The sequence below is a fragment of the Marmota marmota genome, unplaced genomic scaffold (genome assembly GCF_001458135.2).
Source record: "Marmota marmota marmota unplaced genomic scaffold, marMar, whole genome shotgun sequence".
NCBI classification, from domain to species: Eukaryota; Metazoa; Chordata; class Mammalia; order Rodentia; family Sciuridae; genus Marmota; species Marmota marmota.
In genome coordinates, this window is record NW_025999932.1 from 30,197,550 (window position 1) to 30,217,743 (window position 20,194).

A 20,194-nucleotide genomic window follows, 5' to 3' on the forward strand; every position below is an offset into this window, starting at 1 on the left:
AAATATGATATATCAAGAACTATGTAATGTTTTGAACAACCAACAATAAAAAATTTTTTAAAAAAAAGAAACTCAACGAAAAAAAAACAAAAAAAAATAAAAAATAAAATCCCCACTTTCTACCATTGTTGGGAAGGGAAGTAAAAAAGACTAGCGTGGTAAGAAGGCTGGAAAATCACCTACTGCCACATTGTAGGGAATTTGAAAGCAGGAAATTCCAACTGGCCCACTATTCAATTTCAGAGAGACCATTCCCATCACAGTATATCTATTTCTGTGTATAGATTAATACATAGTTCCAGTATATTGAAACTAGAGAGTAAAACATGCATGATTCAAAAAGAAATAGAAAGTTCTTTAAGATAGTTTTATGTTTGTTTAAGTAGGGGAAACTCCCCAATATGAGGAGAGATTGATACTCAATAATCTAATATAATTTCCATAGAGACAATCAGGAAAACATCAGAAGATCAGAGAATAAATATTCCAACTTAAAAAAAAATTCCAACCCAGAAAAAGGGAGGGGAGGTGTATGGATGTATGACTTCTTTTACTCACATAAGGACTTATTTTTACTTTAAAAAGGTAAAGGAAAAAATAAAGTATAACAGAACACAAAAAACACATTTGAAACAAAGAGCATGGTAGATTCTTAAGTGCAAAAAATAGCAATTTTTTTAAAAAGTAGACATGACCAAATACAACTTTTTTTCAAATTAGAATTTAAACTGACCTGTGATATTGGGGGAAAGAATAATTTCCCTGATATGAATCATTTATTCTGTCATAGATCCCTTAATATCCATAAGGTACCTCTGTCTCTCTAGTATGGGAGGGAATAAGATGGCAGCCAAAACTAAATGACAGCTCTTCTACACATCCTGATTCCCTATAAGAAACAAGAGAGGGTAATGGATCACTTCTCATTTTGCCCTTCTAATACCATCCCTGATCTCAGTTTTCTCATAGGCAGAATACAGTTTAAGAAATAAAGCAGAGTTTCTATTTGCTCTTTACTCGGTTTCCCCCAATTTTAACATTCTGCAAAGCTACAGTGTAATATCACAAAGAGAGTATTCTAATTAGCTTGCTTTTGCATTATTGAGCTTTGGGAATTATAGATATATTTCAGCTACTAGTCTCTGGTCGGATAGATGGTTTGCAATCATTTTCTTCCATTCTGGCATCTTTTTATCCTTTTAGCATATTCTTTTATAGAATGAATATTTTTAATTTTTATATTTTTATCTGTATTTCCTTTATAGATGTGCTTAATGTGTGAAGTCTAAAAACTCTGACTAGCTCTAGATTGCAAAGTTTTTGTCTCTTTATTCTTAAAATGTTCAGTTTTATAGTTATTTATGTTTGTGATACATTTTGAGTTGATTCTTATTTAAGGTGGGAGACTTAGGTTAAGATTTGGGGATTTTTTGGCCGGGGTATGCGGTGTTGATTATGATGTTAATTGCTCTGGTACCATTTAATGTAAAGGATCTCTTTTCTCCACTGAATTTGTTTTTCACCTTTATCAAATGTCAAGGGAATATATATGGGAATACATATATATATATGGGAATATATATGGGAATACATATATATATATGGGAATATATATGGGAATACATATATATATATATATATATATATATATATATATATATATATATGTATATGTATTCCCTTGACATTTTATTTACACACACACACACACACACACACAATGGGTTTAATTAGGGTTCTCTGTTGTTTTGTTAATCTGTATCTATCCCTAGGCTAGTATTACATAGTCAAAATAGCTAAATCATGTAAGTTTTGAAAACAAGTAGACCAATCCCTACTGCTTTCACCTTTTATTTTGTGCAATTTAGAATAATCTTATTTATATATAAGAAATTATATTAAATATGTACATAAACTTGGGAAGAATTGATATCTTTACTATGTTGAGTCTTCCAAATCATTAAAATGATAGGCCTTCCCTTTTATTTATGTGGTTTCATATATCACATTATATAGTTTACATCTCACATGTTCTTTACATATTTTCTTAGATTTATACCTAAATATTTCTCCCTTGAATAGTGATTTAAGTTATATTTTATTTTTTTTAAATCTATGTGTTTACTACTAGTATATAAAAATACAATTAATATTTGTATGTTTATCTTGTATCCTATAACTTTGATGATCACAATCATCAGTTATAGGAAATTTGTTTGTTTTTGGTTCATTATAATTGTGATATATTCATAATCTATGTAACATAATCTATATAACATAGTTTGGTCAATTCATTGCCTAGTAACTCCTCTTTCTCCACCCCCATGATTCCTACTTTCTACTTTTTGTGATTTTCTACATAGGCAGTCATGTAATCTACAAATAGAGCCAATTTCATTTCTCTTTTTTCTATCTGTATTCCTTTTATTTCCTTTATTTATTTTTTGCCTATTGCATTAGCTGGAAATTCCAGTACTACAATTAATATGAGTGGTAAGAGCACACAGCTTTGACTTATTCCCAATATCAGTGTTGAGTACTCAATCTCACCCTGAAGTATAAAGTTAGCTATAGTTTCTTTGAAGATTCTTAATAGAATATTTAGTAGAATTCCCCAGTGAAACCATGTAGGTCTAGAAATATTTTTTCCGGGGGAGTTTTAAACCATGTCTGAAATATCTTTAGTCATTATAAAATTAATTTGTGTGTTCTGTCTTACATAGGATGAGTTGTGGTAGTTTTATATTTTTTGAGGAATTGGTCTGTTTTATCTAAGCTGTCAGATTTATTAGCATAGTCTTTGATAGTATTACCACCTCTTTTTAGTGTCTTCACAGTCTGTAGTGGTATCCCTTGTTTAATTTCTGATACTAATAATTTGTGTCTACTCTTTTTTCTTTGTCAATCTTTCTAGATAGATCAGTGTTACTGAATTTTTTCAAAGAAGCAGACCTTTGTTTCATAAATTTCTCTCTCTCTCTCTCTCTCTCTCTCTCTCTCTTTTTTTTTTTTTTGGTCTTCAGTTTCACTGATTTTTATGGACTTCTGTGTTTTTCTTCATTATCTCCTTCCTTTTGCTTGCTGTCCTCTGTTTTTTTCTGTTATTAAGGTGGGATTTTTAGATTAAATATATAATATATTTCTTCTTTTCTAATGTATGCACATAGTACTATAAATTTTCCTCTTAGTACTAATACATTTTTGTTTGACAAATGTTGATTTTTGTTGTTGTTGTTGTTATTTTCATGCAGTTCTGGTTTGTTTGTTGTTTGTTTGTTTTCCCTTGGAATTCTTTTTGATTCATGGATTACTTTTCCTGTTATCCATTCTGTGGGTTATTTGGTCATTTTTTAAAATTCCATTTTGATTCATCTATATTATTTTGAATATCTTTCTTTGTACAGCTTTTCAAGTGGTATCTCTAAATCCTACATTATATTTGCAGTTCCTCAGTCTACTGGTTTTGTCATTCTACCAGTCCAAGTGAAGTAGAGGGACTATACCTTCCTTCATATCTTTTTACCTCCCCATTTCCATTCGTCCGAAATAATACCTCTCCATACACTTCAAATCATATCAGACAGTGTTAAATTTTTTGTTTCAATAGTAAAATAAAATTAAGAACACTCAAGAGGAAAAGAGCCGCCTATTATATTTACCATTATTTCGTTTGTCTTCCCTCTCTCTTGATTTTGCAGTGTTTCTTCTTTTATCCGTTCCCTCATGTTTATTGAATCGTCTTTAGTTTTTTGTTTACTAGCTCTAATATGGCAATAAATACTTGGTTTTTCTTTGTATAAAAATATCTTCATTTCTCCTTTATTCTGTGGGGTATTTTTACAGGCTGTAAGACTCAAGTGAAACAGTTTTTTTTTTTTCTTTCAACACCTAAAAAATATTTTGTCCCTTCCTTTGGCCACCATCATTTCTGATGTGAAATTTGTAGTCATTCTGATCATTTTTTCTTTGTAAAAGAGTTGCCATTTTTCTATGAGTTCTTTTTTGAATTTTCTTAGTCCTCAATCTTCAGAAGATTGTGATGTGTCTTGGCATTGGTATTTTTGGGCTTATTGGCTTCTTAAATCTGTACATTTATAATATGACACAATGAAATTCATTGTTACATGTAATTAATATGCACCAATAAAAAAATCCCCCCAAAATCTGTACATTTATGTTTTTTTGCCAAATTTGGTAATTATGTAGCCATTATTTAAGTACTATTTATCCCTAACTGCTTTCTCCTCTTCTAGGATTCTTTTGACACAAATGTTAGATATTAGACAACACAACTCCACAGATCCCACTCTTTGCCTCTATCCCCAGTATGGTCAGTCTATTTCCTATCTGTTATTCAAAATGAGTAATTTCTTTTGTTCTACATTCCAGCTAAGCGTTTTTTCCTTCTTTTATTGAACCTGCTTTAATTTTGATTGTTGTATTTTCCAGACCTAAAGTTTCATTTGTTTTTTCTTTGCATTTTATGTTTCTTTGTTGAGGTTTTCTTTTTTCCTTTTCCATTTCAACCATACTCGCAGTTGCTTTTTGAAGCTCTGTTTTATTCATGGCTTTAAATTCTTGCCAGAAAATTTCACCATCTCGTCAGGTGTAGTGGCACACTCCTGTAATCCCAATGACTCTGGAGGTGAGGCAGGAGATCACAAGTCCAAAGCCAGCCTCAGCAAAAGCAAGGCACTGAGCAACTCAGTGAGATCCTGTCTCTAAATAAAATACAAAATAGGGCTAGGGATGTGGCTCAATGTTTAAGCGCCCCTGGGTTCAATCCCTGGTACCCCCCACACACACAAAAAAAAAAAAAGAAAATTTCACCATCTCATCTCAGTGTTAACATCTGTTAGTGATCTTTTCACACTCTATTTGAGATCCTACAGGTTCTTGGTATGGTAAGTAATTTTGGAATGAAACCTAGATATTTTGTGATGCTCTGAGACTTTTATCTCATTTAAGCTTTCTCTTTTAGTTGAGTTCCTCTGGCTCTGCTCCTTCAGGGAACAGGGTCACACCTTGCATTGGCAAGGAAGGCAGAAATGTAGATTTCCCACTTGGCTTCCAGAAACCCAAGGAGTTGGGGTTCCTCCTGACTGTTTGGTGTGGATGAGAGTTCCAGCCCCCACTTGGTGTCTGAATATCCACTATGTCTCCTGTGACATTATCCTACCGGGGGATGTGAGAGATGGCTTGTTACTATCCAGTGAGGGAGGATGGAAACCCAGATTGCCTCCATGGTCTCTGCTGACCCCGGTGGGTAGAGCTCCTTGTTACCAGGAAGCTGAAATGAAAGTCCTAGTTCCTTACTTGGCATTCTCTGAACCCCCTCAGTGAGGGTGTTTGGGTGCCTCATTATACTTCCACAAGTTTCCCACCTCATTCTTTGCTGCGGTGGTGAGGTGGGGCCCTAGTTTTTCTGTGAGATTTAGCTGGACTATAGCAGCTGTTGTATCAAAGATTTCTGTCTTGCTGGGCTTCCTGTTTTTTGGTCCTCTGGCTAAAGAGAGCAGAATTTTATTGCAGCTTTTCTCACTACCCATTGGCCTGTCTGGGTTGTTGATCTCTTTGCTTCCCATCTAGGATTTATGAGGCAAAGGCACCTCATCCCCCTCATCCCTGTGTCCTAAGAACTTTAGCCAGTCTTCCTTCTCTCCACCTTTCAGAGTTTTCTTGGGTTTCTTTTATATATATAATGTCAAGAACTATTCAGTTGCTGTTTTGGAAGGAATAGGGGTACATTTGGCTATGGTGAGAAACTGGAGATAACTATAAGATCTCTGGTATCTGCTGGTGAATTTAGTTACTTAATTTTAACACAATTTTAAGGAAAACCCTTCTAGCAAGATTTTAACAGGCTCTTTTTTCAATAACTGGGATTAGTCTATACTTTTACAGCTAGAAATCAATTAAATTAGTCATAAAGATATACTTTATTATGAGACTTTACCAGGTAAGCATTATTTTAGTAAAAAAATAAAGTTTGAGGTACAGAAAAATAAAGATATATTAAAGTATATTTCAAATGTTTATAATTTTAATGCTTTTATTTTTTTTATATTATTGTATTCTTTTATAATTGAGTCATACATAGCAAAATTATATAAGCATAAAATCTGTTTTTCAAAATTATTTTTCTTTTTTTTCTATAACTTTATTTATTTATTTATTTATATGTGGTGCTAAGGATCCAACCCTGGGCCTTCTTTGCACGTGCGAGGCAAACGCTCTACCCCTGAGCCATAACCCCAGCCCCCAAAATTATTTTTCTCAATAACTATGTCTATAGATTTTTTTCTGAAAAATATTTAATTAATTCATTGAATAGTTACTAAATATAGCATTATCAGACATGGTGCCAGAATTATAATAATGTGCAAAATGCATACAGATTCTGCCTTATCAAACTTAAAAGTGTTTTTCTACAACAAGATATCAAAATATAAAAGTGAAATCAAATCTCTTATGAAAGCTTTTTATATGTTTTTATGAATAGTGCTGTTCAGGAAATTAAGGATATTATCTTTTTGAGTATATTATTCCACATACTAATACAGAAAAAACAACTTTTTAAGCAGTGATATTTATCTTCAGTGTTTATTGAAACTAAATTGAAAGCAAAAATTATATCATGAGATGTTCTATTGCATATACAATGAATGTATTTCAGTAGTTTCTGAAATATTTCACTGTTTTTTAATATAGAATGTAAATGACAGTGTTTTTCAATGATGGGGCCGTGGTTGTTAATGGTTTATATTAGTAAAAAGCTGTAAAATCATCCAAGGACTCTGTTAGCATTAGAATAATAATTTACCAAGACAATTACCACAGACTGAAATCTTTTGCAGCTCTAATTCAGTATTATTAATAATGGATAAAATTGCACTTTTCTCAGGTTGCTGTGGGCAGCAGGGAATTATTTCAATGAATATTTCAGCACATTATTTTAATCATTGCTCCACCAAATCCAAGTGGGCAATATTTTATACTTCTTAATTCAGTCTACTAAGAAAGCGTGGTCATTAAATTGCAAACTGTTTGTAGTTGAATTCTATCCTGTGATTTACAAGCCTTGTTAAAAACAGTGTAAAAGAAGGCAAACTGTGTCATTAATACTTGTAATTTGATGTTGCATTTGTTACTAAACTCCCCATGATTTATGTTTTTTAGTAGCAGAAAGAACATGGTAAAAAAAATTAAAAACAGAGCTGAGTGTTATAATGCCTAAAATATGAGAATATTTCTAATTTAAGATTTTTTTTATTTCTAAAGGAAACATGTATAGAAAAGAAGTGTAAAATATAAATATCTCAAAAATCATCTTGGTTTTTGAGACCAAAGAAATAGAGCTTTAATTTTATGGGAAGAATAAATTTCCAGTTATACATTTTTATTCATAGTAATTAATACTGTTTCTTTATTTTTGCATATTTAGCCAGTTGCATGATTTCTGGCGTTTGGATTACTGGGAAGATGATCTTCGCAGAAGGAGACGATTTGTTCGTAATGCCTTTGGCTCCACTCATGCTGAAGCATTGCTGAAAGCTGCAATAGAATATGGTTAGTCTTCATGCCTCTTAAACAAAAAATATTGCTGGATATGAGGTGACCCTTTGTGTTTGAGAATTTATATTTTTCACTGGCATTTAACGTTCTCCATATTTTAAGTCAGAAATGTTTTATTCTGCTTTATTCTTCAGAATTTTTCTAGTTACGTTTAACCCTCTATTCCTTACACTAGGTATACTTAGGACCCTTCAATTTCCTTTTAAGAGATTAAAGGTTCTATATAGTTGGTTATTACCCATCGTCATTTCATAAAGCCTACATAAATAAATGGAATAAAATCATCAATTTCTTCTTCAGTGTCTTTCAAACTTTGGTGACTAAGACCCATGTTGGAAAAGAAACATTATGTTGTAATTCTATAAGCAGACTTACATGTTTCTATGTATATAGAAGTTTGTACATATGTATACACAGAAATATATACATACATATGTATGTTATGTGTATATACATATATACATATATCTATGTTAACTGAAACAAATATTATTAATAACCTCTTTACATGAAATTTTCTGTAATATTCCTATGCTATTCTTTTCAGATTAACACAGATAAAAATCCTGTTTCAATCTGTCAATTTAATTCCCCATCCTCCAATAGGTTACAAATGAAGTTTGAAAAAGATGGCCTGCCATTAACAATATCATCAGCTATATAGCTACAATAGAACTTTACCTTAAATTGTACTTTATAAAATGTATGGTAAATAGTAAATATAAAAATATTTTATAGTTTAATAAAAATTCTGTACTATAGATTGTGCCCATTTACTTAGGAACATTTTGTCTGTTTACCCTTTTTTCCCCCTTGACAATGTGTTACTAGTTTACTGAGGCTGACAGCCTCCAGAGTCACTGGGGTTATAGGCATGTACTATCATGCTCAGATTATTTACCCATTTTTTAAAAATGCTCAACAATTTTAAGTTAGATTAATCGTATCAGAATTTTATAAACCATATACATGGAAGAAATACCAGTAATGAACATTGTTCATATATTTTTATTACCCATTTTAATTCTCACAATTACTTTAATGTGTTAATTCTCATTTATTTGGGAGCAATAAGTGAACCATCCAGTTTGAAATTTTCTATGATTGATAAATAGTTCTTTGTTTATAATACAGTTTATTTTCTCAATGGATTACACAAAAAAAATTTCTAACCCTAATAAATGCAAAATGTGAAAAAAGGGCAGTAAAATATGGAGGATGTAGAGAGGTGAGTGGGGAGTACTCCCTAGAGGAATCTCTCCAGAGAAAGAGAAGGAGAAGTTATAAAGTGCCAAGAGAAAACTGCAGTATTGTACCTTCTTCATGACCTCTACCCTACATACAAAGTATTTTTTCAGTAGAAATAGGAAGTAAATGTCAGCAATTATTACAAAGTACTTCATCCAGTCAAAATAAATGTTGGAAAGCTTAATTTAACACACATTTTCTATATTTTAAGCAAAGGTTTTATTTTCAGAACATACATATAAAACTAACAGCAATAAAACAATCTCAAAAAACATAAAACTCAGCCTATCATTTGAATATTCTTATGTTAAATATTTAAATATATTTATGTTTGCCAAAGTCTGGCAGTATGCATACTAACATCCAATGATCGAATGTTTTGATGGTGAGTAGTCATAGATCAAAGGTATATTTATAGCTCAAACTTGCAAATGCTAGTGAGCATCTAGGACAAATTGAAATTCAACTTATTCCTTCCTTTATGTCAAACAATTGCAGTATTTTAACTTCTCTATTGTTACATTCTGACAACAAAAGTTAAGAACTGAATGTATGGGGCTGGGGTTGTACTCAGAGGAAGAGCGCTTGCCTAGCATGCATGAGGCACTGGGTTTGATCCTCAGCACCACATAAAAATAAAATAAAGGTATTGTGTCCACCTACAACTAAAAAATAAATGTTAAAAAAAGAACTAAATGTATGCAATCTATGCTGTAAAATTTGGTCAAACTTTTTTTATTCATTTGTTGCTACCATTTCAATCATGATAACAACAAAATTTTTTCAGGAACAAAATAATGTTTTATGGACATTATTTTTAGTATGACTAGAAGTATTAGAATCAGCAAAGTATTTACAATTTTAAATAAGTTATATATGTTGGGGGCGCCACTTTAAAATACTTAAATAAGGAATATTTACCTGGCCATCAGAACAATCTGTGGGATTGGAAGCACAGATTGAGTCTTACCTATTAATGTACTGTACGTATTTCAAGAATATGGAACTATATTAGTGTAATAGAAGTGAAACAGATTTAGAAAGCTTCATGTTTTAATAAAAAAAATTTGAGTCACTTGATTTTTTTTCTGTTACCCTAAACTCAGCCAAACATTTTAGATTAAATTATAGTTAGACTTTGATGTGATGGGAGAGAACATTAGCAATAATTTGAATTTCATGGAATTATTTTCAGGCAATTTATTTGAGCCTCAAAAAAAATCTGTTAATGCTTTCTTTTAAATGAGCAAATAATCAGAATTGGATATAATTTTTAAGGAAAAGAACAATAATTTTATTTCATACTTTGAAAAGCTTTCCCTTCTATTTCATTATTAAAACTTTTGGTTGACCTTTTCCAGTTGGAAAATATCCTTTATACTGATGGAGTTTTTCATGCTTTTTTAGTAATACTAATGAGTTGAATAATTTATGAGGTTGTCATGTGAAAAAGATTTGGTGTGATTTGATACACTTTCAGCCTCTGGTATGGAATGTGATTAATAAAAACCTAGAGGCATGTAATTTTTTCCTTGATGTTTAATGTTCTAATTTTGCGTGTGTTACTTAGGAGTTTTCTAATAATAAAATATCATGCAAGTGCAAATTTAATTGATTGCCAGGAAATTTACAGACCATAGCAATGGAAGAATATAAGGAAAACATTTTAAAACTCATAAAGGCATGTTCTGACCTGCAGTATTTTCTTCTTCAGGGTACTTTAGCTAATAGGGAGATTATTTAAAAAGGAAGGTTTTGCAAATGGTTTATATATTAAAGTAAAATCTACACTGGTCAACTTCTGCTACACTTTTGGTGCTTGAAGAGTATTAGTGCCAAAGAATAGTATGAAATCTTAATAACTTTGTTTTTCTTTGTTGACTGTCATTTATCATCTAGGCCTATGTTTCCCTTCCATAAAATTACAGTGGAACAATGTTTCATCAAAGCCAAAGATCGCAAGTGCCTCAATGTCTGTGATCAAAGACATCATCTTAAATAGGTCTGATCAGGCATCACCGAAGAGGGCAGGCTGCTGCAGCCTGAGGAGAAAAAACATGGGGCAAAGATGACAAAGTTAATCAGTCATTTCTTTGGCAATAAATAATAAGATATGCTGAGAACTGCAAATGAGAACATTCTTAGGTTCCTCGGAGATGTGTCTGCTTAACACCTGATTTATCTAAGCTTGTGAAGCCATCAAGATATGACCTTGATGAATAAAAAGCAGCTCTGTAACGAATCTGAAATTAAATTAGGTTTGATGGTATATGCATGGCTACTGTAATTTTTTTCAGTTATCAAGAAATAAGAAATGCACTGAGAAAAAAAATGCTAGTCCAGCTATACAACTGATGAGAAAAAAGCTATCAAATTATCTGATTTCATTTTTTAAGAGTATACAGTTAGTTTAACATTGAGAAAGATAATTTGCTTTTTTCTAAAAAGCTATTGGTTGTGGTATGAAAAGACTTTTTTATATTTTATTTTATATATTTTTTAAATTTTTTATTAATTAATTAATTTTAATTAGATATATATGATAGCAGAATGCATTTTGATTCATTGTACACAATTGCAGCAAAACTTTTCATTTCTCTGGTTGCACATGATATAACATCACACCATATGTGCAGTCATACATATACTTAGGGTAATGATGTCTATCTCATTCCACCATCTTTCCTGCCCCCATACCCTCACTCCACCCCTACTTCCCCTTTGCTCCACCAAAGCTCTTCCATTTATCCCATGCCTCCCCCCCCCATTATGGATGAACATCCATTTATCAGAGCGAACATTTGGCCTTTGTTTTGAGGGCATTGGCTTACTTTGCACCATTCTCCAACTCCATCCATTTACCTGCAAATGCCATAATTTTATTCTCTTTTAATGCTGAGTAATATTCTATTGTGTATATATACCACAGTTTCTTTGTCCATTCATCTATTGAAGGAAATCTAGGTTTCTTCCACAGTTTAGCTAGTGAATTGAGCTACTATAAATGAACATTGATGTGGCTGCTTTACTATAGTATGCTGATTTTAAGTATTGGGTATAGACAGAGGAGTGGGGTAACTGGGTAAAATGGTAGTTCTGTTCCAAGTTCTCAAAGGACTCTCCATACTGCTTTCCAGATTGGTTGCACCAATTTGCAGTCCCACCAGCAAAGTTATGAGTGTGACTTTTCCCCCCACATCCTCACCAACATTTTTTGTTGTCTGTATTCTTGATAACTGCCATTCTGTATGGCATGAGATGAAATCTTAAGATTAGTTTTGATTTGCCTTTCTATAATTACTAGAGATATTGAACATTTTTTCATATATTTATTGATCAAATGTATATCTTCTTCCAAGAAGTGTCTGTTCAGCTCCTTAGCCTATTTGTTGATTGGGTTGTTTGGTTTTTTTTGGTGTTAAGTTTTTTGAGTTCTTTATATATCCTGGAGATTAGTGCTCTATCTGACATGCATGTAGCAAAAATTTGCTCCCAAAATGTAGGCTCTCTCTTCACCTCATTGACTGTTTCTTTTGCTGAGAAGAAGCTTTTCATTAAATTCATTTGGAAAAGTAAAGGACCCAGAATAGCCAAAGCAATCTCCTTAGCAAGAAGGGTGCAGCTGGAGGCATCACAATACTGAACCTTAAACTGTACTACAAAACCATAGTAACTAAAACAGCATGGTATTGGCACCAAAATAGACATGTACAGAATGGTACAGAACAGAAGACACAGAGACAAACCTACATAAATATAGTTATATCATGCTAGATAAAAATGCCAAAAACATTCACTGGAGAAAATATAGCCTCTTTAACAAATGATGCTAGGAGATCTGGAAATTCATATGTAGCAAAATGAAAATAAAAACCATGCACAAAACTCAATGCAAAGTGGATCAAGGACCTAGGAATTAGACCAGAGACCCTGCACCTAATAGAGGGAAAAGTAGGCCTAAATCTTCACTTTTGATTTGGCTCTGACTTCCTTAACAAGACTCCTAAAGCACAAGAAATGAAATCAAGAATTAATAAATGGGACGGACTCAAACTGATTAGATTTTTAGTACATACATTTATAGTTCTTCTTTGATAACTCCATTTTAGTTTGTACATTATTAATTGGCTCTCCATATTTAGAATAAAATGATTTATCCTGGTTATGGATCCAATAATATATTGAAAAGTTAATGATGTAAATGTTTTTAAGAGAGGGAGAGAAAGACATGAGGGAAATATCTGTCAACTCCTTTTGGTGTCAGTGTGATAATTCAATCTCATAGCCCTTTCTTCACCCTATGGTTTTAGTAGTGTCTTAATTTAAATAGATATGTAAAAGTTAAGTTATAAAATATGCTTAGGAATGCATTTTACAGACATAATATGACATTTTATGTCAAGAAATAGTCCAAAAAGCCACGTTTTTATGTTGAAGATTCAAATTTGTAGACATTAGCCAGATGCAAAAGAATCAATAACTATGTAAATATAAAAGCATATTTTAATAGCTTCTACATGCTATACATTTTTTAGATGTTGGATTCTGAGATTGAGATGATTTCTGCCATTTAACAGCACATAGTACACAATAATGGTTCTTAACTGGGATAAAACAAGGTGTGTGACTAGCATCTAATGGGTAGAGACCAGGAATCTTGCTAACATAGTCTACCATGCCCAGGACAGTTCCTTAAAAAATCCAAAACTCCAGCCCCAAATGTCAACAGTACCTAAGTTGAAAGAACCAGAACTAATGAAAGAATAAACAGTTGCCATAGAGGGAAGTAGTAGTTCCTGAAGGAGCACAGGGTAGACTATTGAGGCTATATTATTGAATCATATAAATTGATATGATAAAGATTTATATTGATGTAGGCATCATAAAAGTAATTACTTATAAATTATCTCAAGAGAAGATTATAAACTTATCAGAGAGGAGGGAAGTAAAGGCAGAAATAGTAACAGAAATGACCAAGGCATGTAGGAAAAAAGGACCTAACTGACTCTTTTGAATGGCACATTAATGCACAGTTGATAACAGTCGCTTTGTAAAAGGTTCAGAAAATATTTTTATTTTAGATATCATATTCTCAAATAAAATAAAAAATTATTTGAGGACCAAAATCAGATCTTCTATCCAACTCGTTTAGAGCATCCATATTCACACAATACTTTGTGCTTATCACTCAGTTGCTGCTTTTTATTCAATCAATAACTGGTTAACAATATTAATTATGTATGTAATTAATTACATATTTTAGTTATATATCACAGTAGAATATTTTACCACATCATTCATCACTTTTGGTAACAGCATTTAAGGATAAATTTTGTATGGACTATGTCTAGAAGTTTGGTACATTCAGATTCTGAAGTGTGTGGGGTTTCTTTATTTTTATGCTTTATTTCCACCTAGTTTATCAAATGATATTAAAGATAAGGCAGTGATAGAATTGTATTTATTTATTACTTAGTGGCACAGACTGACTTAGACAGCTCCTCATGATCTTGCTTAGAGTAATTTAGGTAAAGCATTCACACAATTGCATTTATAATAATTATAATTCGATATGATAAAGATTTATATTGATGTGCACTAAAAATGCTAAGCGACTTCAGCAAAGGGGACTGCGTAACTAAAGGTAACGGATTTTAGTTAGAGTTCAAAGGATGAATGGAAATATTCCCAAACCAGTAAGTAGAAGCATTGGGGAGAAAAAGACCACACTACACAATGTATTAAAATATATTAATAATGTATTAAAGAATGGAAAACGGAGCTATATAATGGAACACAGGATTGTGTGAAGAAATAGTATGAAAATGAGGCTATAAAGGGAGTTTGGAGTCATATTGTGAAGACAATTGTTGATAGAGCCATTAATGTATTTTTTTTTAGTCTAAAATGCCTTTATTACCTCTAATGTAGAGAGAATCATAGCTTAGCAACATAGTACACTTTTTACTCTTGTGATTGTGTACCTAACTGCGAGTTATAGCTTGTTGCTACTCCCCAGAATCATGAGAATATCATACTGAATATCATTAGCCCAGAAAACAATCAAAATTGCAAAGTTCAAAGTACAGTTTATACTACGCATGTGATACTTTTGCACCCATTGTAAAGTTGAAAAATCTTGAGTCATTGTAAGTTGGGAAACACACACACTCACACATACACACACACACACAGACACACACATAGTTCCTTCTAAATAATAGAAAACTTCAGAGATCACAGACATTATTGGAAGCTTTTCTTTCTTTCCTCATATATTTGTTTTTTTTCTTTTTTTAGTTATATGTCACAGTAGAATATAATTTGACATATTTATATAAATATGGTGTACATCTTACTCTAATTAGGATCCCAGTCTTATGGTTGTACATGATATAGAGATTCACTGTGGTGTATTCATATACTTACATAGGAAAGTTATGTCAGAATCATTCCACTGTCTTTTCTATTCCTGTTCCCGCTCCCTTTCCTTCATTCCCCTTTGTCTGAACTACTGAACTTCTATTCTTCCCTTCACCTCCTTGTGGTGTGTTAGCATCCTCATATAAGAGAACAGTCAATGTTTTTTTGGGTTTTTTTTTTTGTGTGTGTGTGTGTATTGTCTTATTTCACTTAACATAATAGCCTCCATATTCATCCATTTACCAGCAAATATAATAATTTTATTCTTTTTTATGGCTGAGTATATTCCATTGTGTATATATACAACATTTTTCTTTATCTATTCATCTGTTGAAGGGCATGTAGGTTGATTCTATAGTTTTGGTATTGTGAATTGAGCTGCATTGATGTGGTTGTGTCACTCTCATATGCTGATTATAAGTCCTTTGGGTATATACCAAGGAGTGGAATAGCTGGGTCAAATGGTGGTTCCATTCCAAGCTTTCTGAGGAATCTCCATACTTCTTTCCATAATGATTGCACCAATTTGCATTCATACCAGCAATGTATGAGTGAACATTTTCCCCTGCATCTGCACCAATATTTATTGTTACTTTTATTCTTGAAATTGCCATTCTGACTAGAGAGAGATGAAATCTCAGTGTAGTTTTAATTTGCATTTCTCTAATTGCTAGTGATGTTGAACATTTTTTCATACATTTGTTGACCATTCATATTTCTTCTTCAGTGAAGTGTCTGTTCAGTTCCCTTGCCCATTTGTTGATCGGATTATTTGTTTTTTAAGTGTTAAGGGTTTTTTGTTAATAGTTCTTTATATATCTTAGAGATTAATCCTCTATCTGAGATGCAGATGGCAAATATTTTCTCTTTTTCTCTAGGCTCTCTCTTCACACTCTTATTTTTAATCTGAGAAAATGACAAACCATAGAAACCAGGTAACATGCTAATGTGGCAGAGATAAAACTAAGCACAAATACAGTTGTCTTACTCTACAGTGTTGTTGTGAATACATTTAGAATTTCTTTACATGTCAACTGTAAGGGCCCTTTTGGTCATTTCCCCACTATAGAGCTTATCTGCTAATTTTTGATAGATGCTTATGGTCTATTATCCATAAATATACCTCAGTACAGATTATCTTAGTTATCATACATGGAGTGTATATTCCATGTATTTTATAAAAACATATTTTTAATGCTTTTAGTAATTTAAGAATCATTTTAAATAATCTAGATATGCTATTTTTTTAATAAAGAAAAATTTTTGTTAATTTTTCATGCATGACTCTGAGCCAGTTCCTTATCTATACTAAACATTTCCAACCATATTTTCCATAGTCCCATACTTTTAAATTTTCCACATTGAACTTGACAGAGTTTAAAACAAAAAAACAAGCATTATTCCAAAGCTTAATATCGTCCACTATCCGAGGAAGTCTCCCCACCCTCTCAACCCCCTTTCAAGTTGTCTAGTTCATCTTTTCTGTCATTACAAGGATTGCCAAACTTGGCAACATCTGCCATCTACCTCTCTGGACATATGATGCAGGTGTTTGTCCTTAGGCCCTTCCTCCCACTCTTCTCTCCTTTCAATCCTTTTTTGTTTTACCTTCCTGAAAACAAGCATATGCTCATAAGAAATCTAAAAAGTGCCAAAAATAGTTAGTTAAAGAAAAGGGAAAATTACTAGTTGTCACTCTGTGAAGTGACTGTTTTGATACATTTATTACATGCTACTCTTTTTTTCTGTGCATATTTTATCATAGGGACCATAACACACTATAAGATGTATTCAGTCACAAATATGAATCCAAATTGGTCCAAGTTTTCTATATATTATATCATGTTTTTCACAAGCAAAATTTCACCTGATATTTTTTGTGTGTGTCTTCATACATGTACTTAGGGTTCATGTGATTTTTAATATAGTGAAATCCTGTTTCAAATAATTAAAAATTACCCTAACTTCATGACTAATCAAAAATCCTAACAAGTAATATCCAACATAATATGCAAAGAGATTTGATATTTACCATCATGTATATTCTTATCTTAATAAATATTTTGTCAAATTTTCTTTAAAAAGTATGTTTATAATAACACTTTTCTGCATTATCTCTATTCAGAGGATTACGTTAGCATTTCATACTTAGTGTTTTACTTAAATTCAATAACAATTTCTACACCTTTTTAATTGTATTTTTCTTTGTAGAAGTGCTGTTTGTGAATATCCCCTTTGTTGGTCTGCTCTAAAAAATATTGCTTACATAAGAATATTTTGAATTAGGAATAAATGAAATTCTATTTTGCTGTCAGAACCAAATTGTAAAAATGCATTGCATGTCTTTGAAAATCAGTATACTCTATTAGCAGGGCTGTCAATATAAAAAGTGTATTCCATTTCCACCTCTTGCTCTAATAACCTTTTCTGTGTTACTCTGAGGCAGTTCACATAATCAGAGTATATTGTCAGCTTACTGGAGTTGGGGAAGCATGAAATGAAAATCACGTTAATATTGATCCAATTCTTTTACTTGCAAGTGTCCTTGATGTCCTTTTCTACTGAGCAATAACTGTTGGTATTAGGTAGCCATTTTCTTCTCTTCTTTCTTAAATTCTACTAAATTCTTTACAAGCATGACTAACTTGAATAATAATATAATACTTGGAGTAATTTCTGTGAACATTGAATCTTAATTAATATCCAGATTGCTAATACTACAGGTTTATTGTACCTCTGAAATATTTTCCTCCCATTTTTCAGAGGACAGTCTACCTGTGTTTGCCTAATTTAAAACAAACAAGTCTATATAAGATCCTGTTTGGTAAAAACACAAAACATGCTATGCTGTACTATTGTGTTATGTTATGCATAACATGTTGTGTTAAAATGGACCATAAGAGTCATCAATTATTGATTTAGGTAAGGATTATCCTGTCTGAATCAAGTCTATCATAAATTTGAAGCAGCTATCTTGGGGTTTTAATTTTATGGTAGTTTAGATATCTATTTTGGATTATTCAATATATTTTCTTGTCAACAAAAATGAACTAAAGTGGAATCTAGGTTAAATCCAGTTCTCTAAGTTGTGGGTGTTTCAGCTAAAATATGCAGAACTAAGAAAGGTAGAACTTGATATCTGTACTTATAGACTTTATACCTGTATTTATTTAATGCGCTCAATAACTACTCAGATTTTTCCTTAAAGTATGTTTACAATAACAAATACAAGTAGTCTATTGAATAGAAACAGTTTACTTCATCTGTAGAAATACTTGCTTTCATATGATGAGTTTATGCAGAGAAAGTGAATCTTCTGACTCATCATCAAGTATAAGAGAAGTGTTTTTGTGTTTTTTTAAGATAGGTGTTAGTATGATTAATAGTTTTTAACATTGGGATTTTTTTCCTACTGAAAAGCCTGGTGTTTTGTTTTGGGTTTTGTTGTTGTTCTTGTTGTTTTGTTTTTTTGTTTTTGATTTTTGGTTTTTTGGTGGGGTACTGGGGATTGAACTCAGGGACACTGAACCACTGAGTCACATCCCACATACCCAGCCACCATGTATATTTTATTTAAAGGCAGCGTCTCTGAGTTGCTTAGTGTCTTGCTTTCACTGAGGCTGGCTTTGAACTCATGATCCTCCTTCCTCAGCCTCCAGAGCCATTGGGATTACAGGTGTGTGTCACCATTCCTGGCCTGTTTTCTTTTCTTTTTTTTTTTTTTTTAACTATTGTATATAGAATTTTTTTTTTGTAGTTGTTGTCCTTAGCATTCAGTAGAATAGTGGTCATTTCTTTTATAATGCCTTCACTTACATTTCTTAAGAAGGTAATAATTTGTTCTGTGTTATAAATTAGAACATAAAATTTAATTTAGAATTTAAATAGTTTAAAAAGAAAAATGTTTGCTTGATAGTAAATGATTATTATAGTTAAGTATGTTCCACGTATTTATCTATTATTTTTTATCTCACAAATACATGAAAGTCGGCAAGCCAACATAGAACATTTTTGAGCAATAGGTTTCTAAGTCTAATAAAAAGCATTTTTTCATCTTTTAAAAAATGTTAAAAATTGTAAACTTCTCAGTAATTATAGTGATTCTGACCAAGGAATGTTCAAGGAAGCGTTCCCCTGGTGAACAAACTCCTGGTGGATAACAGGCATTCTGTTTTCCACCCTTAGAATGCCCTGCAATCTCTCTTAGGATCTAGTAATATAGCTAATATATGTGCAACATCTAGCTGGTATGGCAATGTCCTGAGAAGCCTCTGTGTTAGAGCCTCATCAAGGCTTGACCTTGATTTCAGGCACATAGCTCCTGGGAATAAAGGAACTTGCTTGCTTGATAACTACATTGTTTCACCAAGCTCTGGTGCTCCTGAATCTGCCCCCCTAACAGTAACTTCAGACAATGAACTTTCTTGAGAACTGCACAAAGCTCTTAACATTGCCTATTGTAACTGTGAAATGTAACTGCAGAATAAGTAACCTTACTGATATTCTAATAATGTAGTTATGGTACTAATGACCTAATGTAACCTATTGGTATAAATAAATGTGGCTTCTTGGACAAAGAGCCACTCTGCCACTTTCCCTGCCTCTGCACCTTGTCTCTGTGTCACTTATTATTATTATTATTATTATTATTATTATTATTATTATCTCCTTACAAGTAATAGATTGATTCATATATATTTTTACATGAGATCATATCACCATGCCTAATGCAATTAGTTAAAGGTACATTTTTCTTAAAAATCTTTTTCTTTTATTGGAAGTTAAATAATATCCTTTAGAATTACTAAAAGCACTTGTCCATAAAGGGACAAAAGAAAAGTATTTAGGTTTTAAAATAAGTTGCATCATTTTGTATTATTTCCATAAGGAAAAATTTTGTCAAAATTCATTGGATGAGCTAAAAATATTATGAAACTGTATATATATA

At 32.0% G+C, this 20,194-nt stretch overlaps 1 protein-coding gene across 13 annotated transcripts in view; it reads left to right on the forward strand.

Annotated features, from left to right (window-relative positions):
- Nbea (neurobeachin) overlaps positions 1–20,194 on the forward strand; it is a 646,499-nt gene that overhangs the window by 414,786 nt on the left and 211,519 nt on the right. For all 13 annotated transcript variants that reach the window (XM_048800828.1, XM_048800832.1, XM_048800829.1 and 10 more), the window contains one exon: positions 7,445–7,569. In XM_048800828.1, the coding sequence (XP_048656785.1) occupies positions 7,445–7,569 (125 nt within the window). The remainder of the gene's footprint in view (positions 1–7,444; positions 7,570–20,194) is intronic.